Source organism: Lepidochelys kempii, chromosome 8 (assembly GCF_965140265.1).
Source record: "Lepidochelys kempii isolate rLepKem1 chromosome 8, rLepKem1.hap2, whole genome shotgun sequence".
NCBI lineage: Eukaryota > Metazoa > Chordata > Testudines > Cheloniidae > Lepidochelys > Lepidochelys kempii.
Window position 1 is genome coordinate 46555772 of NC_133263.1, and position 27055 is coordinate 46582826.

Sequence of the window (27055 nt, forward strand, 5' to 3'; positions counted from 1 at the left end):
AAACTGAGGGCTGCCGTGAACCTCTGAGGCGAGCAAATCCTCCAATAAAGTGCAGGACCCACCAAGGCAGAGGAGGAACTTTGTCACAATATATACATACAGAGAACGTTATTTAGTACATCAGTACAGACCTGGCCGCTTGCAATGGGTCAGGTATACCACCTGGTGGGCATTGGTATTAGCAGGAACTGTGTTAGAGATGCAAGTTTTTGTTTCCTAGAGTAAAGCTACCTTGATAAGAAGGCAGTATGTATTTCACTTCCGCATCCTTTCCAAGTCTGTGCTTATTATTAATGCAATTAGTAAGTATCATGTGATCGTATAATGAAACCTTGTACTTTACTGCATAACTTCAAGTGGCAGAGTGAAAGGCCTGGTTTACCCACAAACTGGAAATGGCTTAATTAAACTGGTTTAGTAAAACCATTGCAATCCCCTTATTGAATTTTAAGGGTGCCTACTTTGGGTTAGCTTCAGCCTGTTAGCTTTTTCCTAATCCATTTAAACTGAACTGAACTAAGTCGCTCTTAAACCAAAATAAGAGGTTCCGTAGAGAAGCTAGCTCCAGTTTGATTAAGTTAGTTTAAATTCACACCTTTAGTTAAATTTGGTGTAACTTGCAGGGGGGCTGGAACAATTTATATAATGGGGGTGCTGAGAGCCATTGAACCAAACTGTAAACCCTGGATATAATGGAAACGACTTCAAGCCAGAGCGTGCAGCAGCACCCCTAGTTTCAGCACCTATGGTAATTTGCTGCATGGATAAGTGCAAAGTTGCTGTAGAAACTGTAGTTCTTAACTTCCTGAATTTGGCGGTTTTAAAATCTCAAATGTAGCACTATGAGTTTTTACACTGAATTCCCTCAAACACTAAGGAAAAAAGATACATTATCAAATACTTTCCCATTTCATAGGCTTCAGTCCCTTTCCACCAGGGCCCAGAAGACGATATATAAAAGTTATGCAAGCGCCATAGACGTTGTACACCTATAATGTGGTGCACTTATGGTGGTCTCAAAAACTTTTCCCTCCCTCTCTCTCCTAATCTAACAACTTTTTCAACACCTGTCTCCCTCCTTTCATATATCATAAAAATAGCATAAAAAGCTACTGTCAAAGCCAATGAGCGTTATATTCAAGAAGGTGGCTCTAAGCATATAATCATGAATAGCAGCTGTTTGGAAATCAGTATTTTGTTGGCACTGTGGAAGTGTTATTGGCAATACCATGAATATTACAAACATGCACATACATCAACCATCAGGAGTAGGTCTCAGTCAATTTTAAAAATTTGTGTATTTTTTTAAGACAATCAAAACAATTAGGCCCCTTGATAAGCACTAACCACACATCCCTTTACACTTACAACAAAGTGCTTTCAATTACTAGTCTCTCCAAATGCATCTTGAACTCAGATGAACTTGTGTTTTATGTTCCTGTAATTAACAACAACAAAAAATGACCAAACTGACATTTTTCGAGCTTGCCAAAAACATGTTTTCAGACCGAGTCGGGAGTTTGCCAAGTTTCAGCCTGAAAACAACCCATTCCGAGCAACCAGAGATAGAGATTTGTGCTGAAAAAACCCTCCCATCTCAGTGTTGAATATAGCATCAGTAATGCCACACTAACAAAAGTACAGCTTTTGCCATGGCTTTGAGCCAGACACTGTTTATATCAACTGAGAATCTGGCCCTTTATTAACAGGCTAGCTGATGAGTGACTCAAGCTGTTGTTGTATCTTTTCTCAGGAAACAAGAAGCAAGTTACCCAGCAGGCCAAGTAGCTGGCAACATTGCGCATGAATCATGGAAGCGCCAGAATAGATTACAAGAGTTATCCTACCCACCATACATTTGGCAGCTTTGCTACCGTGTAATTCCCACAATTTTTTTGTCTAAGTATTGGAGAGCTGCAGTGATGGAGGTGGCCCGGTATGTTGGTCAATGAGGTGTTTTATGACAGACAAAGCTAATGGGGGTTAAAGTGGAAGGTGAACTTCAGTTGGGTCTCTGAAATCCCAAGACGTCAGCCCTGGATTGAGAGGCCTTTGAGAAGTCAGCTTGTGCAAGAAGGGAGTTTTATCCTTCTCTTCGGTGGGAAGAGAGTTAGGCCAATGCTGAGTGCTTCTGAAAACTCCACCCAGCCTCTTTCAGTACTGGGCTGGACTGAGATTTCTTGACTGGGTTGATTGAAGTTGGCTGGGGTTGATTGAGGCTCCACTTCAGGTCCAACTTTAGGTTCAAACTAAATGTATAATTAGAAAATTTAGAGGGTAGGCCTCACTTTCTTGCATTGCAGGGAGAAGGACACAGCACACTTACAGATATTGAGAGGGCCTGGTCTGTACAGATATTGATAGGGACTGGTCTGTAATTGCTGGCTTGCAAAACCTGGTCTGTGTTTCTGCCCCTACTGTCATTCCAGATCTTGCTTTCAAACATGAAATGCGGAGGTTTGGGGTAACAGAAACAGTCTCTCACGCTAAGGCCTAGTCTACTCCCAGCTTTTGTACCAGTATAACTATGTTGGGTAAGGGAGGAACTATTTACTAAAATAGTTATACCAGTACAACCGCCAGTGTGGAGGCAGTTATAACAGTATAGATTATTCCCCTTCCCATACATAGGAAGCAGCAACAGTGGCATAAAAGGTGCCTTATTCCACGAAAGTTGTGTCAGCACTGAGGGTTGTACTGTTATAATGATATCAGTACAGTCAAAGGGGTACAACTTTTGTGTATAGACACGCCCTCAGCATTTAAACAGAGCCCAAATCAAGAGATCAAAGTGAAGCTGCCTAAGGGATTTAGGAACACAACCTTGTGTTAATTGAAATGGGAGCTGCGTGAGCAGAGTTTAGGCCCAGAAGGGACCACCCAACCATCTAGTCTGACCTCCTATATAGCCTGCTTTGAAAAATCTCAACCCATAGCTTTGCTAGAGAGCTCCAATCAAATGGGCTGATTTTAAAAAGTGATGATGAGCACCCACAATGTTCGCTAGCACCAGTCAGCAGCTGCAGATGCTCAGCACTTCTCTGGATCAGACCCATGGACTGGTATATGGCAAGGAGGTTGTTATTTTTAAGGGAAAGCCTTCTATAGTGGGCAGAGCATCACATCACATTGCTGAGAGCTCAGGACTAATGGAAACTAACAAAAATTGCAGCGAAGAGAGCAAGGAGACCAAAGATTTTAAGCAAATATGAAAGCAGGGAGTGGTTTGAAGAGTCGCGCAACACGCGCGTTCTTGTGGGTTTGATGATCCGTGCCCTTTGGGTCAGGATGGCATTTCTGGCTCCATCCCACTTCCCCGGGCCGGTCAAGCGGAACTGGAAGGGGCTGCAGGGGCCAAAGTAAATAGTCAGGGCCAGCTTGGGATCCTTCAGGAGCAGCGGAAGGATTCTGGGTCTCGCATCCGAGCCTTCGGCGAGCTCATCCAGATATTCAATGTGATCGGTTTGCAACGTCTGGCTGCGGCTGGTACCAAACCTTAGGAGAGAGCAAAGAAACTGTCAGAACTATTCAGTGATCCATGTACATTGAACCTGATACTCCCGATTTATACAGTTCTAAAGGGATGTCATGTAGAGAACTGGCAAATACCACGCTAACCTATTGCTAAGAAGGGAGAAAGACAGGGAAGTGGACAAGATATGGGAAGATTGAGAAATAATGGAATTCAGAGCCACAAGAAGCACCCCAGAGAGACTTTTGGGTAGCGCAGCTCTCTGATGTAGCATCCAGTTAGAGAAAAGCTAGCTCGAGTGAAGCTGTGGCAGCATGGGCAGCTGCTCGGGTCAGCCCCCCAGCTCATGACTCTAGGTACACATTCAAGCTGCCATGATTACATTGCTATTCTTAATCAAGATCAGAGCTACCTCTGGTATGTCTACACGTGCTGCAATCCCATCTCCACATTGCAATGCAGACATACCCGAAAACTGGCTGAATTGTAGTTACCTCCATGCGAAAAAACTGTAGACCCCAATTTTCAGAGAACAAGGCACATTTACCGAACGTTGGTGTCAGCAGGTTACGTACTATTTCTGAAGAAGCCGGCATGTTTGCATTACAAATAATATCATCCTACCTAGTGCATTTCTCATACCTTAGACAATCTTAATCCCTTTCAGCTGCAGTTGAGTCCCCAGTATGGGCCTACAGGGACAGATTTTCAGAAGTGTGTGCACACAAACCACCTACATCTAACAGGTCATTTGGCATGTGCAATAGTGCTGCTCTGACTGAAGTGGTGTGTACAAATGTGTTCACATTTTTGCTAGCAAACCCTAAGGATCACAGCTTCGTAGTCAGAGATGGAAAAGAGCTGTTCTACTCAGACCATCTTCCTACACGCCCCGAAACTCTATAGTATGTCATCAAAGGCAAGATGGGACCACCAATCTGCTAGTCTGACCTCCTGTACATCTCAGGGCACCAACACCACCCAACAACCAAAATTAGACCACAGTATTACAGCCCACAGGTGACTACCAGTGATTTCAGGTTAACATTAGAAAAATGGAAAACTTTTCAATTCAAAAGACACCCTGTGAAATATTTCATGGGCTGGAATGAGCAGAACTTTATGCAAAGAATTATTGCTATGCATTCAGAGCTTGGATATGACAGCAATGGATGCTACAGAGAAACTCCCAACTCCAATTTCTGCAACCTGCTGAGCCCTTAACTCTTGGCACTTCAAGTATTAGGCACACAGATTAACATTTCCAGAGGACCAGCATGTGGTATAAGCTTCACATTTTTGTGGGATAAGGAAGCTAGTGAGCCTGGCCAAGTTCTACTGTAGCTGCCTTCAAAAGAGGTCTTTCTCTGATCAACAAAATAAACTATGTGAAAGACCCTTGGGGAAATTCGTATAGGCTCTCTGATGAGGATTTGTAATGGACCAAAAGGGCATGTGGTTTAAGGCTGATGAATATAATATCCAACACCCACCAATCTGAAGGAGGATAAAACCCACTGCCATTCTTACACAGGAGTGAAAAGGGAGATGGCAGACACACCACAGGGAGGCTGGATCTAAAGACAGTGGCAGCAGAGTTCTGGAAAGTGGTCTGAAAGGTGTCCTGTTTTCCTTTCAGCGCAAGCATGAGAATTGCATATCGTTGCCACAAAATAGCAGAAGGCATCCTTGGCTAGTTTGGGGTGATGTTCATCACTGGCTACTAGGAATAATCAAGAGACTACACTGATATATGTGGTTGACATGGTTCCATAATCCTTTTTCCTGCGGGCAGTGGAATTGTGCAAGTGTGGTTAAAGTATTCAGTCTGGAGGGAATACACACACAGGTCTGGCAGCCAGAAAAGAAATGAGGGGAACCCAAATACTCAAGGCATTTGTAATATCTGCCAGCGAGCTAGTCATTGAGCAGATGGAGTATATTTTAAACACATGAAGACATGAATGCCAGTGAAAGCTTCTAGAAGACTTTGGACTGTATTTTCTGAGAAGGAGCATGAGAGGAAGGAGAAATACAATTTCCTCCATAAGTATAAACTGCTCCCATGATGAGTGGAGAATAGTTATATTAATTAGGTGGTGTTTCATACCATTTGATCCTCTTCTCTTTCCTCTTGACAATGTCAGTCATCATAGTGCTCTTGGAGGGCAGCTCAGTCAGCCCTAGAAAATTAAAGTGGCTGTTACTTATAAGTTACAAGAATTACAGAGGGACCCAAGCTTTGAAGTTCAGAGCTGGATTTGGGAAGCTTCCTGCCCTGGTCTGTTACATCAAGTAGTTTGCACATTCCACTACAAATGCTTAAAAGTGTTGCTTCCCCGAGGCCTCTGCCGCAAAGGGGACTGAATTCTCCATCCTGCTGCTCTAGTTTTGCCATGGGGACTGTGGCAAGACAAATTCATTTAATCTGTCCTTATGACACCTGGCTCCAATTCAGCCTTGGGTCTCTGCGGCCCATCCTCCAAGTTACTTAGGCTCCTAACTTCCACTGACTTTGTGGAATACCTTGGCAGATGTGGGCCTCAGTGCTTTCACAAATACTCATTAAACCTTACAGCAGAGCACTCCTGTTAGACAGGGAGATATTGTTACTTATAACTAGCAAATCCTAATTTATGGCGGGCTGAAATCAATCATGTGGCAAGACAGTGCATTTTTCTAGTTGATCTCCTCAGTGAGGAGTTTGGTTTAAACTCTCAGAAGGGGAAGAAAAGCTTTTTCTGCTCCTCTAATTCCACCTTTCCTTTACAACGTTAGTTTAAAAGGATAATTCCTAAATTACGGTGCTCTGCCAGCAGCTTTTGTTTCTGTAGCACCATCAATGCTCATGACGCGGTACAGAGAAGCCCTTGCAAGTTTACAGAGAGCTGCACAATGAGAGAGAATTCTAGTGTAGCTGTCTGAAAGATTGTTACATGCACCCAGAGCAACAATTACATGTATTGACTTTTCTTTTGGTTATTTTCAAGATTTGTTGTTCCTTAAGATAAGTTTTGACCCAAGAGGTGACTAAGTCTTGATATTTATTTCAAGAAGGGAAAAAATGTCTGAATATTATACAAATTTTACAGCTGGATAAATGGTCACTTGGCCAAAATCCTATGGTAGTAACTCAGTGCCAGAGCTGGAAATAGAACCCAGGACTCCTGGGTTCGACTTCTGTCCTTTAACTATTTGATAAACCATTAGATGAAACTGCTGCCTAGAAAAATATCAAAGCTGTTCATTCTTAAGTGAAACTTACATTTAGAAAGATTCAACCTAATGTGGGAATGCCTGTCTGTTATGAATAGGAGTCGGAGATTGACCTGTGCACTTCAGGAGACGAGTGCTTTAGTTTACCTTTTGTTCTTTCTGACAGCCCAACTGCTTTGCGAGATTATCAGAGAAGTAAGAGATAGTTGGGGTTGGTCCTGCTTTGAACAGGGGGTTGGACTAGATGACCTCCTGAGGTCTCTCTTCCAACCCTGATATTCTATGATTCTAAGTAAGAAATCAGTGATGAAAGCAGTGGACACTAAACAGCTGCTTCAGAAGACTGCTCTGTAAGAAGCGGAGCCTTGTTCCCTTTCCAGGTAAATATGCTTTCAGCTGTATTTCTGTGGCAGAAGCAACTCAGGGTCAAACCAGTTGCAGCTCACAGCTCTTGCTTTCTCCCCTGGTCCCTAATTTTACATATTTATTATAATGATCATATCCCATTGATATTCTCTGATCTCTTTTACTGATTCTTATTGGCTGCAGTGACACTTGTGGATAAGAATACCAACACCACAGTTCCCTGCTTTCAGATCTCTGGCAGTAAGCTACATTAGAGATTAATACATGTTAAGGCTGATGGGACCATTGTGATCATGTTGTTAGACCTCCTGCATCACACAGGCCAGGGAATTTCTGTTATTCCTGTATCCAGCCCATAACTTGTGGTTGAGCTAGATTAGAGCAGTTAATTACCCTCACTGTTTAAAAAAAATATCAGAAGTGGTCTGTGCAGACGGAGCATGCTAAGGAGGGATATTAAAGAGTCAGTCCCATGAGTGGGAGTCAACAAATGTGAAACTTTTGAATTGAGAACCTGCACTGGTGTCCTTTGCCATTTTCTCCCTGTCCTGTATTCCCATGTATCATTCTTATCTAAACCAAGCATGTAAACACCTTGCAGCAGGGACAATAAGCCAAATTGAACCCTGATGCGAAGGGCACTAGTACTGATTTCAATGGCAGTTGTGCCCACTTAAGGTTAAATCTGGTCACACGGTTGGCACGTTGGCAGTTATTATGCGTGGATCACAACATGCCCATCCACTTACCTTTAAAGACTCTTGTGGCCCAGCGTGCCTGCAGCTCTGCATTAGGCATGATGGGCCCAAGCGGCTGTATGAGGCCAATGACGGCCAGCGTTGGCTTCTCCAGAGTAGTGGGGAAGACTTGTTTGTACAGCGGAGCCTCGTTGTTCTCCACTTTGACGACTGACTGCTCCAGGAAGGGGAACGAGAAGCTGTAGCCAGTGGCAAAGATGACAACATCCACGTTCTCCTCCATAGTCCCATCTTCAAAGATGGCAGCGGTTTCGGTGAACTCCTTCACAATGGGCTTCACCATCACACTGCCACAGAGGATGCGGCTTGGAAGGTCATCATTGAACACTGGCTCTTTCATCAGGGCTCTGGAAGGACACAAGATGGTAGAGGCATCTGGTTTGTTGAGGCCATGCAAACAGTGCGCAAAGTCCTTACATCCTAGCTCCCCTAAATAACCTGGGGGCTGCGAGGACTGAGTGCCAAAGATCCCACAGCTAGTCAGCTGCAGTGAAGCTGTTATTAATTTCACTCTATCAGGCATACCATGAAGAAGAGTAAGACTGAAGGATTGGAATGAGCTGACAAAATGCATATCGATAGGACTACGGACAAGAGGCGTAGGGTAGAAATAGCATGTTAGTAATACCCATTTTACACCCTGTTATCCCTATTTTCATAGGTCAGCAGGGTCTGTAGTAATAGAGTGTCACTGAATCATACAGTCATTCCAGGTTCCACACTTTGGGGCCAGTTCTTTCAGCGCAGCCATGGTGATATACTTGGAAGTTAAGGTCAAAAGTTTCAAGCGTCCACAAATTTGATGTATCCTCAGCCTGATTTCCAGGGGTGCTGAGCACCCACAGCTCCGACTGAAATAAGTTAACAGGTGCTGCAGGTCAGAAAGCGAGGCCTAAGGACTCAAATTTGATGTATCCTCAGCCTGATTTCCAGGGGTGCTGAGCACCCACAGCTCCGACTGAAATAAGTTAACAGGTGCTGCAGGTCAGAAAGCGAGGCCTAAGGAGATTAGTTCCACATATCTAAGCCATTGGACTCTTCTCCTTTGAGTATCTAATTCTTGCCCTCATTGAAAGACTTGAATCAACTGTTTTATAAAATCTAAATAAATATTTGCTCTTTCCTGGCAGGACTTGGGTTCCCAAGAGCATTTTCCATATAGTTTTAGGACAGAGTTGAGCACTGCCAAGGACCCACTCCCCTCCACCAGCCCCAACTCCTCTCCCTCCTCCCCAGAGATTTATTTTCCTGGAGAATGTACATGTTTTGATCTTGGACCTTTTCCTGGCATTTTAAGCAGAGATGGGTCCAACCCTTCACATCTGAATCCAGATTTCAAACAATCCCAGTGTTTTGGGGGGTTAAGATTGGAGGGTTAGTTTGGTCTACTGCAGGATTAAAAAAGAATTACACGTGTTTGTGGATAATGAGAACATCCAAAAATGTATACCCTCATGCTTCAGGGCATAATCTGACCACTAAATGATTGTGGTTAGGAAGAAACTTGCCCATGATTGTCCATAATTGCCCACTACTGAATTTCTTGCACGTTCTCCTGAAGCATATGGCCCTGGCCAGTGTCAGAGACAGACTGAGGTAGAGAGCCCTCAGGTCTGATCTAGTCCTGCCAGTCCTATATTCAGTAAGAGTTTAGCCTGAGTAAGGAGTAAGTGAAGCATGAGTGAGGACAGAGTATGGCCTCATAATAATTACATGATTCAGATTGCTTTTCCTCTCCAGCTACCCATAGATCAGCTGCACGTTAAAAGTGCATACCTGTTCTGAGGCACCAAGCCATAGTTTTCATGGTTAAACCATTGGTTCATCTTCTGTTCATACACCAGTTTCAAAAGTGGCCAAGGCAGGATACTTCTGATCAGATTGCTAAATCGGGTGTGAAATACAGTGTCCCAAGGGTAGCCGTCATCGTAGACCCGGCTCATTACCCATGAGCCTCCTCTGGTGCTGATGAACACCTACAAGGCAATACAGAATTCCACTTTAAGCAGTGACAGTCTTCTGCAGCATGTGCATTGTTTGCATTGCAAATCTCAGCCTAGTTTTATCTCCAGACATTGAACATCTTCTCCTGCTTGAGGCTACCAAGGTCAAAACAATAGAGAACAATGTCTCAGAACAGAGTCAGGGGGCTGGGAAAAAAACACTCACTTCAGATTGCTTTTCATAGTGGAGGCTGATACTAGATGTACCAGTCTCAAAGGAAAGGTGATCTTTTCTAACTCAGGAGAGCTGGATTTGGCTCCAGCCTCCCTTTGTGACCCTGGGAAATTGCTTAACTTCTCCATGCCTCAGTTTCCCACCTGTACAATGGGGATAACACCACTTCTTTTCTCCCACCCTTTGTCCATCTTGTCTTTTTAAATTGTTGGCTGGCCTGAGTGCAGGACCTTTTGCTGTGTGTATGTACTGGGCCTAGCCCAATGGAACTGTGATTGCAGTTGGGGCCACTAGGCCCTACTGAAATGCATAGAATAAACAATCAAAATAATAGCAACCAATCGTTAGAGGCCTTTTTCCTACTCTAGAGAAGCAAAGATTTGGGCTTTAATGCCTGGGATGCTGCATATTCTAGGTGATCGCTATTCTTAATAAGTCTCTGGGCCACAGTATACTGACGTGGCGTGTAATTTACTTACATGCCACATCAGTATATGTTATGGATGCAGTATATGGATGCCTTCTACCGCCCTCACCCCAAATCACAAGGGTAGCAGGCTAAGTGACACTACCCGTTTGGCTATCTGACAGAGGTCCACAGCAATATCCGATGCAGAGTTCCCCATTCCAATCACCACAACCGTCTTCCCCTGAAATCCTTCCGGGCTCTTGTACTCCCGGCTGTGGAAATATTGGCCCTTGAACTTTTCGATACCTACGAGGAGAGAAGGAAGGATTGGAATCTCAGTGCAGAGATGGATTTTAAACTGCTAACGCTCAGGGTATGTGATTGTTCCAGGGTCCTGGGTGGGCAGGGCTAACCTGCTTGTACTGCCATGGCTTCACCGCTAGTGTTACTCAATCTAGCTTTGATCTAGCTGGGCTACACATGCTGCAATCACACCTCCTGATTGCAGTGTAGACATACCCTCAGCAACAGACTTAGAGCATCTTAAAATTCTGGGGCATTTGGCTGCAGGTTTTGTGGGGATGTCAATTGGTTCGGCCTGTTATGAAGATAAAATTCAGATCCAAGTTTCAGAGTAGCAGCCGTGTTAGTCTGTATCTGCAAAAAGAAAAGGAGTACTTGTGGCACCTTAGTGACTAACAAATTTATTTGAGCATAGATGCATCTGATGAAGTGAGCTGTAGCTCACAAAACCTTATGCTCAAATAAATTTTGTTAGTCTCTAAGGTGCCACAAGTACTCCTTTTTTTTTTTTGCAGATCCAAGTTTGTATTTCAACCCTTCCTCTCCCTCCCAGAGTTTAGAGACATTGAGATGTAGGGTGTTTGGCATGAGAAGACGTCTAGGTATGCTTTACTAGAAAGAAAAATGAGAAGTTTCAGAGGAGAGCAGTGCCTTTGATTTGTGGACACATTGGGTGTAACCCTCGGGCCCTCTTCCACCTGCTGTATACTGCTCATGCAGTGAACAGGATGAATGTTGATCGAAAAGGCTGGAGATCTCCCCCGCTGCACACTGTTCTTTGGAGGTGTGGGAGGGATGTGCCGGGGCAGGGCAGAGCACTGGGTGCAGGTGGCATAACATGGCAACTCTGAAGATGCTTTAAGTTATCCCAGGGGCTATGTTCCTAATCTGGTACAGAACTGGGGGACTGGAAAGGTGGCCCCCCACTCCTGAGCTGCAACGAGTATACACTCATTGCTGTAGAGGTTTGAGCCCTTTGCCTGCAATCATTGCCTGCAATTGGGTGGGGATGCCAGCTGGCCTGTGCCAAATGTTAAGAACGGAGCAAATACTTGAGTGTGCCTGGTATGTTTGGTCAATCCACTCAAAGGCCTAGCTGCCTTCTGATGTGTGTTTGTGCCAAACTTTGATCGTGCCAACAATTTTGCTTCAGTACCAGGAAAAACCATTCCACTAAAGTAGAAACTGAACCAACCTTTGTCCAAAACCAACTGACCCCAAACTTTACTTTTACTGGAAGAGCTGAAAATATTGGAGAGGGTGAGAATTTAAACATTGTGACTGAGATTATTCAGGGCAAAAAGAAGAGAAGGAATAAGAAAGCTAGCAGAGAAAAGAAGAATATGGCAGTGGAGGTGCTATTATATATATAAAATACACACCAATATAGGAGAGACAACAGAATCAAACAGATAACAGCTTCCTGATTTGAACCCTGCATTGTTCATGGCCAGGTATTTGGTGAATGTACAGAATTTCGCAATGCTCTTCCTTTAAATTAGTCTCGTATCAGGAAAGCAAACAGCTGGGCCCTATATAGCACACATTGAAGTGAATGGAAACCTATCCATTGGCTTCAGAGGATATGGGATCCAGGCCCATCTGCTTGCTGAAGTAATGATTTGGATAATCCAATAACTGTAATGCTTCTAAGGGACTAAAGCCTCAAGAGAGACAGGAAGGAATAATCAGATCTGGAGGAATCATTAAACTGGTCATGCAGCGAGCCATAGGCTCTCATATCGATACAGGAATACAAACAATTGTCCCTAGCTGTTCCTGGTTTTGCACCTTGTTAACCTGGACGCCAAATACATCCTGTAGGAGGGCTTTGCAAACACAGCTCTTACCAGGAAAAGACTGCACCGGGATAAAGGATTCTATATGGTGACCCATGCACACCATAACGGCATCAAACATGGTGGATTCTTGCTTCCCATCACTCTCAGTGACAACAATCCACTGGCCAGTGGTAGAGAAATCCGGGCATTTTCTTACACTGGTGACTGTGGTCTGAAAGTAAACCCGAGAAAAGACATCGGTGCTTTGGCCGCAGCACCATGTGTTAGAGGTGATCTATTGTGACTCATATACTCAGAGGAGCTCAGAAGCTAGGATTGAACTGGGCTCCACATTCAGGTTTGACTTAAAGCAGGAAGTTAACTACGTAGTTTACAGACCAGAAATGGGTATATTTAATCCAGCCTGCTTGACAGATCCAGACTTTCCAGAATGCTAGCTTTCATTTAACCGACAAGGAAGATTGTAGCCCTTACTGCTGCAAACATAACCTTCCAGCCGTGAAGGGAACATAGTACTGCTGAAGCCTGAAACAGCTCAGAGATGAGTGAATTGGTCCAGTTCACCTTAACTGTGCATTAACTCCTATGCCTTATGGTGACATTTTGGCTGTGTCTACACTAGGGTTTCATGCCCAAAGTTTTCCCCCCCTTGTTCCCACTCCACTGGTGGTAGCAATGATGGCAATGCTAGGCTGATCAGGTTCCTGTTGCTGCTGGCTTTTATTACCTGTTGCCTAGCATTGCCCAGAGCAGATCTGGGTGACAGAATGGTAAAAATGTTGCTACCACTAGTAGAGTTGAACTGCTGGTAGCAACCATGAAAACTTCTGGCTACAAGCCTGGTGCAGACGAAAGCTGAAAGGGGAAAGTTTTCAGATAGCTTAGGTTGCAACTGTGCATCTTGTTTGCACACACAATTACTACACCTCTGCATGCAAAATGGCCAACTGCATGTTCAAACACAAAAACAAAGTTCAGAAATAATCCTAGTGTTAGAAGTACCATGCATCATTTATCCCCACTCCGTGATGGTGAATGCGACAGTAACCAAACTCACGGAAACATTTTTCAAACTGCCCTTTAATTTTGGGCGTGTCAGCAGCCAGGGCTGGATTTTCCAGGTGCTGAGCACTCATGTTTCCAAATGACTTGGAGCTATGGGTGCTCAGCGCTTTGAATATCAGGCCACAGAAATCTTAACTGGAATACCCCCAAATGTGAAGCAAAATATATGGACACATTGGCGTAAATGTTAGGTTGCTCTATGAGGCCCAAGGGATGATGTGCAAATTTGCCAAAGGATTACATTCTCATCACTGAGAGATCCATTCTGGAGTGATCATAGAACATGGGTCCCAGTTCTGTAGACCCCACCTATGGATCTTGTGACTTCTTGAGGCAGAGGGCATTGGTTGCACAGGGTTTTACAGGGATCCCCTTAGTCAGATATGTGCATAAGTATTCACTAAAGGGTGGTGGTATATGCTGTCTTTACCAAGTTTCAGAGTAACAGCCGTGTTAGTCTGTATCCACAAAAAGAAAAGGAGGACTTGTGGCACCTTAGAGACTAACAAATTTATTTGAGCATAAGCTTTCGTGAGCTACTGTCTTTACCAACAGTCAGTAACACACTGGTCAGAGTCATTATGAGCAGGGCTGTTGATTAATCACAGTTAACTCACGCTATTAACTAATTTTTAAAATCACAATTAATTTTTTTTAATCGTGATTAATTGCAGTTTTAATCACACTGTTAAACAGTAGAATAACAATTAAAATGTACTAAATATTTTGGATGTTTTTCTACATTTTCAAATATATTGATTTCAATTACAACACAGAATACAAAGTGTACAGTGCTCACTTTATATTATTTTTATTGCAAAATGCTTGAAGAAATAGTATTTTTCAATTTTCACCTCATACAAGTACCATAGTGCAATCTCTTTATTGTGAAAGCACAGCTTACAAATGTAGATTTTTTTCTGCTACATAACAGACTCAAAAACAAAACAACGTAAAACTTTTGCACCTACAAGTCCACTCAGTCCCACTTGTTCAGCCAATTGCTAAGAGAAACAAGTTTCTTTACATTTACAGGAGATGATGCTGCCCGCTTCTTATTTACAATGTCACCTGAAAGTGAGAACAGATGTTTGCATGGCATTTTGTAGCCGTCGTTGCAAGGTATTTACGTGCCAGATATGCTAAACATTCCTATGTCCCTTCATGCTTTGGCCACCATTCCAGAGGGCATGCTTCTATGCTGATGATGCTCATTAAAAAAATAATGTGTTAATTAAATTTGTGACTGAACTCCTTGGGGAAGAATTGTATGTCTGTTTTACCCACGTTCTGCCATATATTCTGTTATAGCAGTCTTGGGTGAGGACCCAGCACATGTTGTTTGTTTTAAAAACACTTTCACTGCAGATTTGACAAAACGCAAAGAAAGTACCAATGTGAGATTTCTAAAGATAGCTACAGCACTCAACCCAAGGTTTAAGAATCTGAAGTGTCTTCCAAAATCTGATCAGGATAGGGTGTGGAGCACGCTTTCAGATGTCTTAAAAAAGCAGCACTCCAATGTGGAAACTACAGAACCTGAACCACCAAAAAAGACAATCAACCTTCTGCTGGTGGCATCTGACTCAGATGATGAAAATGAACATGCGTCGGTCTGCACTGCTTTGGATCGTTATCGAGCAGAACTCATCATCAGCATGGACGCATGTTCCCTGGAATGGTGGTCGAAGCATGAAGGGACATATGAATCTTTCGTGCATCTGGCACATAAATATCTTGAAATGCCAGCTACAGCAGAGACATGAGAATGCCTGTTCTCACTTTCAGGTGACATTGTAAACAAGAAGCAGGCAGTATTATCTCCTGCGAATGTGAACAAACTTGTTTGTCTGAGTGATTGGCTGAACAAGAAGTAGGACTGAGCGGACTTGTAGTCTCTAAAGTTTTACATTGTTTTATTTTTTTAATGCAGTTACTTTTTGTACATAATTCTACATTTCTAAGTTCAACTTTCATGACAAAGAGATTGCACTACTTGTATTAGGTGAATTGAAAAATACTATTTCTTTTGTTTTTTACAGTGCAAATATTTATAATAATTATAAAGTGAGCACTGTACACTTTGTATTCTGTGTTGTAATCAAAATCAATATATTTGAAAATGTGGAAAACAGCCAAAATATTTATATAAATAGTATTCTATTATTGTTTAATCATGCAATTAATTTGTTTAATCGCTTAACAGTCCTAAGTATAAGATGTATGGATGGATGATATTTAAGGAGTTATGTATCTGAACCAAAACCCCCAACCCCCCACCCAAAAACCCCTCACACCCAATGTGTGGTGGGCATCCTATTTACTAGTAAAGACAATGGATTGGAAGTGTATTGCAGAGAGACGCCCTGGGCTCTTTCATTGAGGAGATGAACTATCAGCGTGTTATCTTATGAAAGGAGCGTCACAGCCCACCTGGCTGGAAAACACTGCAAAAACTTTGAGGGAGCTCAACTGCATTAAGCTAAACTTACACTTGATTTCCCTATGAGCCTGTCTAAGTGCTGGGTGTGAGGGAGAGCGGTGATCTGAGGTGGGATTGGTAAACTGGGCTACACTGCTTCTTTGGGAGCAGCACAGTGGTGAATTCTGTGAGCCTGCAGCAGACCAGGGGCTGGACACTCCAGATAGATGCTCGGAAGTTGGAGTACACCTATCACTAACCTGTGGGGAGGAGAGCACAGACCTAGAGGGCATTGCTTGTGTTGCCTATGGAGCTGGGGAGCTGATGCCAGTGCTGGTACAGTTGGGGCTTGCTCATGAGAAGGGTGGGCGGTAGCAAGGTGCCTCACAGCCCTGGGTGCTCCTGGAGAGCATCACAGACCCCAATTAATTGTGCAATTTGGCCCTTGTAAGAGAATGAGTTGGAAACACCTAGTTTAAAGCAATTTAAGAAACGCAAAGAAAAATGATGCTTTGGTCTTTTTATCCTATCCACTAGCCTGATCTCTTCACACTGTTCCTTGTCCTGACATGCTGGGGTAGAAATAGGGGTTGGGACTGAATCCACGAGAAAAAGGCCAGAATCCTGTAAGTGTCCCCTCTCACTATCGGGGGCTTGGTCAGAATTTTGATCGATCATCTACCCTGTTGAATCTGAATCTGCTCAGCATCTAATCCATGCCCCTGCTGCCCTTTCCCCTGTGGCCGCATTGTCCCTTTTCAGTCACCGTGTGACAGTCTCATCTCTCTTCCATAATATTGGGCTCTGCAAGCCTTCCCCAGGTCCTCCACCCAGCAGAGAGTTAACCTGAAGAAGAGTATTATCAGAAAGCAATCTGTTCCCCAGAAGCCAGGTCAGCTATAGTTCTAGAGACATAAGGTGCTGGAGGTAATATGGTTTATTGGACCAACTTCTGTTGGTGAGACACGCAAGCTTTTGAGCTTATGCAGAGCTCTTTTTCAGTGTAAGCTCAAAACCATGTCTCTCTCACCTGCAGAAGTTGGTCCACTAAAAATATTACCTCTCCCACCTTATTTTGCATATATCCTGGGACCAACATGGCTATAACAACACTGCATACAGTTGTAGTTCTAAACACACATGCAGAATTGGTAGGTTATGTTATGTAACTAGCCGTTCTGAAGTTGTGCTCTATCTCATGCAGACTTTACTTTTGTTCTTTCTTATTCTGTTGTTTTCCTTAACCCAAAAGACAAGTTATATAGCCTATAAGTAGGGGACTGGCTTTTGTGTATAGGAAATAAAAAAGTAGCAGGACCCTCTTTTAATAGGACATACCTTGAACCTGATGTATTTCAGAAGATCAAAGCGATTTGCGTACAGTTTCAAATATTCCAGGAATCTGGTGTTGTGCAGGAAGTTTGGAAAGTGTTCAGGCATTGGAAAGTCACTGAAGCACGACATCTCCTTGGAGGAATTGGTGAATACGGATTGGTAGATACTGGCTCTGCCTTCCTCTACCTTTTCCTAGAAAACATCAGACAAACAAAGGTGTATTTTAAAATGTTACTAGATAGTGCAAATCCGCAGAGTTTTCCATGTTGCTGTGTGACGCTCATTGAGTCTGAAGGTTTGTGATGGCTGAATGCATTGTGTGGGCTCTCGCTTCTGTTTAAGCTTCCCAATGAAGAGCCAAAGTGATCTTTCTTGCCACAAGTTTTTCTTTGTAGCAGATGTTCTCCTTTGTGAGGATGGTCTTGTAGTTAAGAGTCTGGGCTGAAACTCAGGAGACGTGAACTGCAGAAGCACTATGACACCTTGTGGAAGTCACTTAGGCCCAGATCCAATGGAAGTTAGGAGCCTAAATGCCTTTGAGGATCTCTCTGGACCTCTGTTTCCCATCTGTAAAATGGGGATAATGCCACTGCCTTTTTCCTGTGCTTTGTCTATTGAGATTGTTAAGTTCTTTGAGGATGTCTCATTTGGTGTATGTACAGTACTAACACAATGGGACCTTGTTGGGGCATCTAGATGATGCTGTGATACAAATAATAAACAATGGTACACATGAATGGCTGCTGTTGGAGCAACTCTTATGACTTGTCAGTAGTCTTTGAATGCTTGGTTCATGGTGTTACTGAAGTTTGAACAGGTCACTATTTCATGGCTATCTACAATCATTTACAGTCCTCTCCCATGTTGCAAGATTTCTGCAAGACTCATTTGTGTCCTAAGGGCTTCTTCCTCCTTCGGCAGACATACAGAAAAAGTATTAATTGCTTCAGCACAGAATTGCATGCTTGCCCTAGTGTCCATAGACTATTTACACTGGCACCATAATTCAGCTACATTTTTAACTGGGGGAATGGCAGTATAAACTGCAATATACCATTCCCGGTTGCTGTCTAATGAGGTCTGTCTCATTGCTGTCTAAATTCTTCTAGGGCAACATTTCGTCCCTGACATTACATGGTAGAGACCTCCTGTCAAACACAGCGTGGTGTACATATAATTTATATTAAAAAAAAACCCATCAAAACACTCCACAGCGTGCGCAATTCTCTCCTTTGGGAGAGAGTGAGAGAAAGAACAAACCATATGTGACAGAGCTTAGTCATGTCACTTAACGCATGACTGGAAGGTGCTCAGGTATTTTGGTAATGAAGGTATTTTGGTAAGAATCTCTCTAGAATTTCCATCAAGGCTGCATTTGATCCTTTCTATGAAGTATAAAATTAAACTCTACACTTACAAACACACATTTGGCATGATTTTGTCTCTTCTTGCTGGGGTGCTAGAGGAATTGCTGTGTATGTACAGTGCTTGCAGTGTGGCTTCTAGCCACCACCAGTGCTGGGGCAATTTTTTCTTGGCGGGTGATTATTTAAATATTGCCCAACACAGATCCCATTTGTTTATACACAGTCACTGAGACCCAGCTGAGAATTAACAGGTTATTGAATTCCAGCAGCCATAGGGTTTCCAGTTTTGGTTGGACATATTCCTGGAGGTTTCATCACATGACATATTAATCTTTAATTAAAATTAATGTTTAATTTCTGGAGACTCCAGGACAATCCTGGAGGATTGGCAACCCTACCAGCAAGTCCAGATACATTGCAGCTGGATCACTCTGCTTACTTGACATGGCAAAAAAAATAAATCTTCTTTGGGTTGGAAAGAGGGGGGACTCCAACCCAGGTTCCTCTTTGTGCCAACTGGCAGACGGCTCAAGGGTGTGAAAGGGTTATAGGGATCCCCAAACTTGTCACGCTGTGTGCTGCCCTCCACCCCAGAGCCATGGTTGGGAGCCAGGGCCAGGAGCAGGGCCACGGCTCCTGAGGGGGTGCACAGACAGAGGTAAGGGGGGCCAACGCTGGGGCTGGAGCTGTGGCCAGGAGCCAGGGGCCATGGCCGGGGGGGGGCAGAGGGCCAGCTGGGGGCTGGGCTAGGGCAGGGGCCAGGAGCGGAGCCCTGGCTGGGCTGCAGTCAGTCAGAGGCTGAGGCTGGCAGAGGGACTGGGAGCGGAGCTATGACTGGACCATGGTCGGGGCTGACTGGGTATGGAACTGTGGCCGGGCTGGGAGCCAGAGGTCGGGTGATGCTTCCTCCCCAGCCCGTCTCTGGCAGCTGGTCTGGGCCCCACTGTGCCCCCGAATGTTCCTCCACACCCTTAGCACCCCATAGTTTAGGGACCCCTGCCATAGAGTGTCATGTAAGGTCTCTACTGAAAGCCTGTGTCACACTGGTCACCATACCCACTGGGAGATGTATATATATATATTTTTCACCATAAAAGGTTTACTTTCTTAATCATTTACATCTTTTACTTTTGGCTTGACTCAAATTTAGATGTAGAGGCCCTCAATGAGGATAATCGTCGTCTCTTGGCTATCTGCTCCTGGCATTTTTCCTTGTTGCTAGGCAGACGCACAATGTAAAGTAAAACACAAGCCAAACAAGAAAACTTACCATCTTGCCCAAACTTTTAGGTTTTCTTTAGACATCATAAAGACACAGAAAAATGGCACATATCTTTTTTTGTTTTTGCAGGTTGCCTTGATTACATACTGTTCTCTCAATCTTTCCCCCCCACAAAGGTTTCACTAGGGGGTAAACAAACCACATTCGCACAATTAACTCATGGGGGGGCAGGGAGGGGAGATAAACAGTTATTCAGACAGCTGTGGAAGTGAACATAAAAACAGCCATCAGTAATATGTTTATGTTTAAAGGACAGAGGGAAATAAATGAACTCTCAGACAAAATTTAAGATGCCACATTTAGAGTTGTTGAACTCGGTTGAAATGCCATGGAGATACACCTGCTTACCCCAGGTCTGAATTTAACACAATGTCATCTTGATCTCAGGGAAATACAGCATGAGCCAGTAAATTTACTTTTAGAATTGTGTGATTAAATGTAAAATCTGTATCATGCACTGCTACATTTAACATATGTGAACACACAAAATGTGGGGAAATGCAAGAGCTAAGACCAAAAAGGAAGAAATATTGACCTTGGGTCCTTCATTTGTTGCTTTATGAAAAATGAATGAGAGTGAAAAGGGTTTGATTGGGGGGGGAGGGGGAAAGTTTTGCTCCGCTGGGTTTTTTTACACTCTTGTCTAGTCTGAAAGATTCCTGGCAATTGGAAAGCTACTAACATTACAACACTAATAGGCAAGAGAGGAAAACCTGGGCAACAGAGAGGAAAATGGACTAAAAGTTCATTTAGTCAGAGTGTTTAAATCTTCACTTTGTTTGTTTTGGCTAACACCTATTTATCTCCAGTGTTTACTGGACACTTGGAAGGAAGGATGTCTTTGTTAAAGATTGAAAATCTCTTTCCATTAGAGCTTACAATTGTAAGCAGTGTCAGGATGAGCTCCACCCTGACATCTGGTGGTGAGGTGTGGCAAGTTGTGGAAAAGAACTTCAGGGGCTGATCTCATTTGCATAGGCACACTCACCCTGCCTAGAATGAGGCCATAGCGGCCCAAATGGTCACTTTGGCTGCTGTGGGATCCCCAGTGTCTCTGTTATTGGGGCAGGAAGAATAAATTGTTATTACCCTGATTATGGGAACTGTGCTTGGAACTGTACCTGGCCTTTTGTTATGATGGAGGGACTCACCATCAACTAAGTAGCACTCACTAGGCAAGGGTCATGGGTTCCAAAACTCTGTGAATGGAGAGAGGTTGGGGACAAGTATTAATACTTGGTGGCATGAGGGCTTTACATGCTAATTGCACTTCCTCCTCTCTCCACTGTGGAATATCAGAGCTAATTCATTAGAAGTCTAGTTACAGGCTGCTGAGCTCACTTTGGGCTAATAGTGCACCAGCACTGCGGCTCCCCTGCTACAAGCTGAATTCACCAAAGAGCTGAACTGACTAAGAGCTGAAATCACTAAGCGGTGTGTTAAGTAGTGGGGGAGCCTGAAGATATATTGTGGAGCAGTTTGTGGGACGGCTGGAGTGCCTTGTGGACAGGCTGGTGGAGCAGTTCATAGGACGGTGGGAGCTGCGTGTGGGCTGCAGAGTGGAGCTGAGTGAAGCAGTTTGTGGGGTGGCTGGCAGAGCGGAGCGAAGGCCTATGGAGCTGTAGGGCGGTCAGCATCAGATCATGTAAGGTGCTTCTTACCTCCATCTCCACCCAGGTTAGGAGGTAAAGCTCTGTAGATAAACTTTTGAACTCTGGGGCTGCCCTGACCAGGGACAGAGACTTTTGGGTCATTGGACTTTTGGGACTTTGGGTGATTTGGGGTTGCTGGACTCAAGAACAAAAGGGAAAGGGCATGCCCCAATTTGCTTGGGGTGGGTTTTTTGCTCATGAGTTGTGTTATGAATCCTGTTGGTGGTGTTTCCCCAACATAATGCCACATTGTTTCTCTCTGTTATTAAAAGACTTTTTGCTACACTCAGACTAAGTGCTTGCGAGAGGGGAAGTATTGCCTCTTGGAGGCGCCCAGCGGGGGTGGTATATATTTGTCCCAGGTCACTGGGTGGGGGCTCGAGCCGGTTTGCATTGTGTTATTGGAACGGATCCCCTAGATATTGAACCCGGCCCTTGTTGCTGCCAACTCTGATGGGCAGAAGGGTTACACAATGTACATCCCCTGCAAATGAACATAATTAAACTTTCCCCACCCCCTGTGAGTCCTTCTGCAAAACCAGGGGAGAGCAGACTTGTCCTACCTAATATTTATACAGTAAAATCAAACAAAACCAAACCACCTTTATAAATAACAGCCCATTGCCCCCAGACGTTCAAGCCTGACATAAGCAGCAAAAAGTAGCAAAAAGGAGGAGACATGCTTGTCACAAAATCCCTCTGCTAGTCACTTTCCAGGCTCCAGGGGCAAGTTCAGGAGCCAGGCTGCGATCAGTTGCCCCGTCACAAAGGAAGAGAATGGAGCTGGGCAGGGGGCAGCACAGAGAAGGAGTTAAAGAGCCTTGAAGTCTAGTGATTTTCCCAGTGGTATGTCATAGAACACATGCCATGTAACTACGGCTGCCAGCATCCAGGATTGTCCCAGATTATCCTCCAGGCATACGTCCAACCAAAACTGGCAACCCTACCTATAACATGACTGTAACCATGACCACGCCCCATCACAGTTGTGCAGCCCTGCCCTGTGCCATTAGCGGTAAGGGTCAGGGTAGGCAGGCAGAGTCCTAGGAAAGAGATCTGTATTATGCATGCTGAGGCCAGGGGTAAATACTGAGGCTCCAGGGGGTATATGCAAGCAGCCTGGACCTGGCTTGCATTCCTGATGTCACACTGAACTTGGTTCCTCCTGAAGTGTGACTGGCTTTCTCTAGTTCCACTGATCATACGACATGTCCCAGTGACATGGGCATGGAGCAGCTTCTGTTAACTCCCAGATACCAGAAGGAATGTGCTACTAAGCTACTCCTCACCCCTCCCTTCAGGATTTTTCCACCCACTGTTTCCCATCTTTGCTTCGCTCTGTGCCTGACAGGAGAGGGGATCTTAGCCCTTTTAGGAAATGCAGAACAGAGGAGGGTCCAATTTACAAAAACGGCCACAGGCAACGAACCCCACACTTACTCTGAACCTCCAGAGCCCCCCGATGTCATCGCTTCTCTCGAAGCAGGTGGGCTGCAGCCCCTCATCCAGGCAGCACTTGATGGAGGTCAGTCCGCTCACGCCAGAGCCGATCACAGCAACCCTCTTGGCCATGGTATGCTGGTGTCTGGGAGGATCACGAAGTCTGGTCAATGCAAGGAATCCCCAGGGAACGGGGTCCTTGTGGCTTCAGCAGAATGGTTTAGGAATTCAAGTCAGTGAGTCCTGGAGTCTGCTCTGTGGGAGGAGGACAGAATGAAGTCTTGAGTGTTCCTTACACATTCTTGTTAAACCCTGGATTTGTGCTGGAAATGGCCCACCTAGATTATCATACACATTGTAAAGGAGAGTGATCACTTTAGATAAGCTATTACCAACAGGAGAGTGGGTTTGTGTGGGGGCAGGGGGAGAAAACCTGGATTTGTGCTGGAAATGGCCCAACTTAATTATCATACACATTGTAAGGAGAGTGATCACTTTAGATAAGCTATTACCAACAGGAGAGTGGGTTTGTGTGTGTGTGTGTGGGGGGGGGGGAGAAAATCTTTTGTAGTGGTAAACACCCATTTTTTCATGCTTTGTGTGTATAAAAAGATCTTCTATACTTTCCACAGTATGCATCTGATGAAGTGAGCTGTAGCTCACGAAAGCTTATGCTCAAATAAATTGGTTAGTCTCTAAGGTGCCACAAGTACTCCTTTTCTTTTTGCGAATACAGACTAACACGGCTGTTACTCTGAAACCTGTCATTATGCAAGGCACTGCATTTAGCCGTATGGAGTGGAAATCTATCAACTGCATGAAAAAACTTGTACAAATACAGACAGACATCATCTTCCTTTCCAAATGCAAACAGATGGACACCATACCCAAAGGACTGAAGGTAAAAAATCCATCACAATCTACATACCACACAGACTATGCTGACAGCTTGTGCCACACGCTCTCAAAGAAACTGCGGAACCACCTGATCAACATCCTCTACAGCAAACAGGGAAAGATAAAGAATGAGCTCTCAAAAATGGATACTCTCATAAAAAAACAACCTTCCACACAAACTTCCTTGTGGCTGGACTTTACTAAAACTAGACAAGCCATTTACAACACACACTTTGCTTCTCTACAAAAGAAAAAGGACACTAAACTTTCTAAACTACTACATGCTACAAGGGGCCACAGCAATGGTTCCCTCAACCCACCCAGCAATATTGTTAACCTATCCAACTATACTCTTAGCCCAGCAGAAGCAGCTGTCCTATCTCGGGGCCTCTCCTTCTGCCCCTCCACCCCCACGAACATGATACAGTTCTGTGGTGACCTAGAATCCTATTTTTGACATCTCCGACTCAAGGAATATTTCCAACACACCTCTGAACAACATACTAATCCACAGAGACCTCCTTACCAACACTACAAAAAGAAGGATTCTAGGTGGACTCCTCCTGAAGGTCGAGACAGCAGACTGGACTTCTACATAGAGTGCTTCCGCCGACGTGCACGGGCTGAAATTGTGGAAAAGCAGCATCACTTGCCCCATAACCTCAGCCGTGCAGAACACAATGCCATCCACAGCCTCAGAAACAACTCTGACATCATAATCAAAAAGGCTGACAAAGGAGGTGCTGTCGTCATCATGAATAGGTCGGAATATGAACAAGAGGCTGCTCGGCAGCTCTCCAGCACCACTTTCTACAAGCCATTACCCTCTGATCCCACTAAGAGTTACCAAAAGAAACTACAGCATTTGCTCAAGAAACTCCCTGAAAAAGCACAAGATCAAATCCGCACAGACACACCCCTGGAACCCCGACCTGGGATATTCTATCTACTACCCAAGATCCATAAATCTGGAAATCCTGGGCACCCCATCATCTCAGGCATTGGCACCCTGACAGCAGGATTGTCTGGCTATGTAGACTCCCTCCTCAGGCCCTACGCAACCAGCACTCCCAGCTACCTTCGAGACACCAGTGACTTCCTGAGGAAACTACAATCCATCGGTGATCTTCCAGATAACACCATCCTGGCCACTATGGATGTAGAAGCCCGCTACACCAACATTCCATACAAAGATGGACTACAAGCCGTCAAGAACACTATCCCCGATAATGTCATGGCTAACCTTGGTGGCTGAACTTTGTGACTTTGTCCTTACCCATAACTATTTTACATTTGGTGACAATGTATACCTTCAAATCAGTGGCACTGCTATGGGTACCCGCATGGCCCCACAGTATGCCAACATTTTTATGGCTGACTTAGAACAATGCTTCCTCAGCTCTCGTTCCCTAACGTCCCTACTCTACTTGCACTATATTGATGACATTTTCATCATCTGGACCCATGGAAAAGAAGCCCTTGAGGAATTCCACCATGATTTCAACAATTTCCATCCCACCATCAACCTCAGCCTGGTCCAGTCCACACAAGAGATCCACTTCCTGGACACTACAGTGCTAATAAACGATGGTCACATAAACACCACCCTATACCGGAAACCTACTGACCGCTATTCCTACCTACATGCCTCCAGCTTTCACCCAGACCACACCACACAATCCATTGTCTACACCCAAGCTCTGCGATACAACCGCATTTGCTCCAACCCCTCAGACAGAGACAAACACCTACAGGATCTCTATCAAGCATTCTTACAACTACAATACCCACCTGAGGAAGTGAAGAAACAGATTGACAGAGCCAGAAGAGTTCCCAGAAGTCACCTACTACAGGACAGGCCTAACAAAGAAAATAACAGAACGCCACTAGCCGTCACCTTCAGCCCCTAATTAAAACCCCTCCAATGCATTATTAAGGATCTACAACCTATCCTGAAGAATGACCCAACACTCTCACAAATCTTGGGAGACAGGCCAGTCCTTGCCTACAGACAGCCCCCCAACCTGAAGCAAATACTCACCAGCAACCACATACCACACAACAGAACCACTAACACAGGAACCTATCCTTGCAACAAAGCCTGTTGTCAACTGTGCCCACATATCTATTCAGGGGACACCATCACAGGGCCTAATAACATCAGCCACACTATCAGAGGCTCGTTCACCTGCACATCCACCAATGTGATATATGCCATCATGTGCCAGCAATGCCCCTCTGCCATGTACATTGGTCAAACTGGACAGTCTCTACGTAAAAGAATAAACGGACACAAATCAGATGTCAAGAATTATAACATTCATAAACCAGTCGGAGAACACTTCAATCTCTCTGGTCACGCGATTACAGACATGAAAGTTGCGATATTACAACAAAAAAACTTCAAAACCAGATTCCAGTGAGAGACTGTTGAATTGGAATTCATTTGCAAATTGGATACAATTAACTTAGGCTTGAATAGAGACTGGGAGTGGCTAAGTCATTATGCAAGGTAACCGATTTCCCCTTGTTTTTTCCTACCCCTCCCCCCCACCCCGATGTTCTTGTTAAACCCTGGATTTGTGCTGGAAATGGCCCACCTTGATTATCATACACATTGTAAGGAGAGTGATCACTTTAGATAAGCTATTACCAGCAAGAGAGTGGGGTGGGGGGAGAGAAAACCTTTTGTAGTGGTAAACACCCATTTTTTCATGCTTTGTGTGTATAAAAAGATCTTCTATACTTTCCACAGTATGCATCTGATGAAGTGAGCTGTAGCTCAGGAAAGCTTATGCTCCAATAAATTGGTTAGTCTCTGAGGTGCCACAAGTACTCCTTTTCTTTTTGCGAAGACAGACTAACACAGCTGCTACTCTGAAACCAGGTGAGTTCTGAGTATTACCAGTGCAGCTGTGAGCTTCCCAGCAGTGCCCTGCTCCTCAGTGGCCCCCTGTAGTCCTGTCTGATTACCCAAATGGGATCAAGGGAGCCATCTGGTGGGGTGCGGAAGATGCTGAGAATGAACTAAGCTTTGTGGAGGGAGTGGGTTAAATGTGAGCAGATGCACAAGCTCAGTGGAAAGAGAAGG

The 27055-nt window shown here is 44.4% G+C and overlaps 1 protein-coding gene across 1 annotated transcript; it reads right to left on the minus strand.

The window, feature by feature from the left end:
• Positions 1-3146: 3146 nt before the first annotated feature.
• LOC140916539 (dimethylaniline monooxygenase [N-oxide-forming] 2-like) lies at positions 3147-23199 on the minus strand. Its single transcript, XM_073358193.1, has 8 exons — positions 23068-23199; positions 17330-17518; positions 12553-12715; positions 10563-10705; positions 9589-9788; positions 7804-8159; positions 5583-5655; positions 3147-3495 (listed from the first exon to the last, which is right to left on the minus strand). The coding sequence occupies exons 1-8, from the start codon at positions 23197-23199 to the stop codon at positions 3147-3149; spliced, it is 1605 nt and encodes a 534-aa protein (XP_073214294.1).
• Between the last annotated feature and the right edge of the window lie 3856 nt (positions 23200-27055).

Bases quoted from the DNA above. Each gene is read 5' to 3' on its own strand.
- LOC140916539 (XM_073358193.1), bottom strand. From the start codon at position 23,199: ATGGCCAAGAGGGTTGCTGTGATCGGCTCTGGCGTGAGCGGACTGACC. The intron at 17,519-23,067 runs GTAAGTGTGGGG...GATGTTTTCTAG, and splicing joins GGGGGCTCTGGAGGTTCAGA to GAAAAGGTAGAGGAAGGCAG. The intron at 10,706-12,552 runs GTAAGAGCTGTG...CTCTCCTCGTAG, and splicing joins CCCGGTGCAGTCTTTTCCTG to GTATCGAAAAGTTCAAGGGC.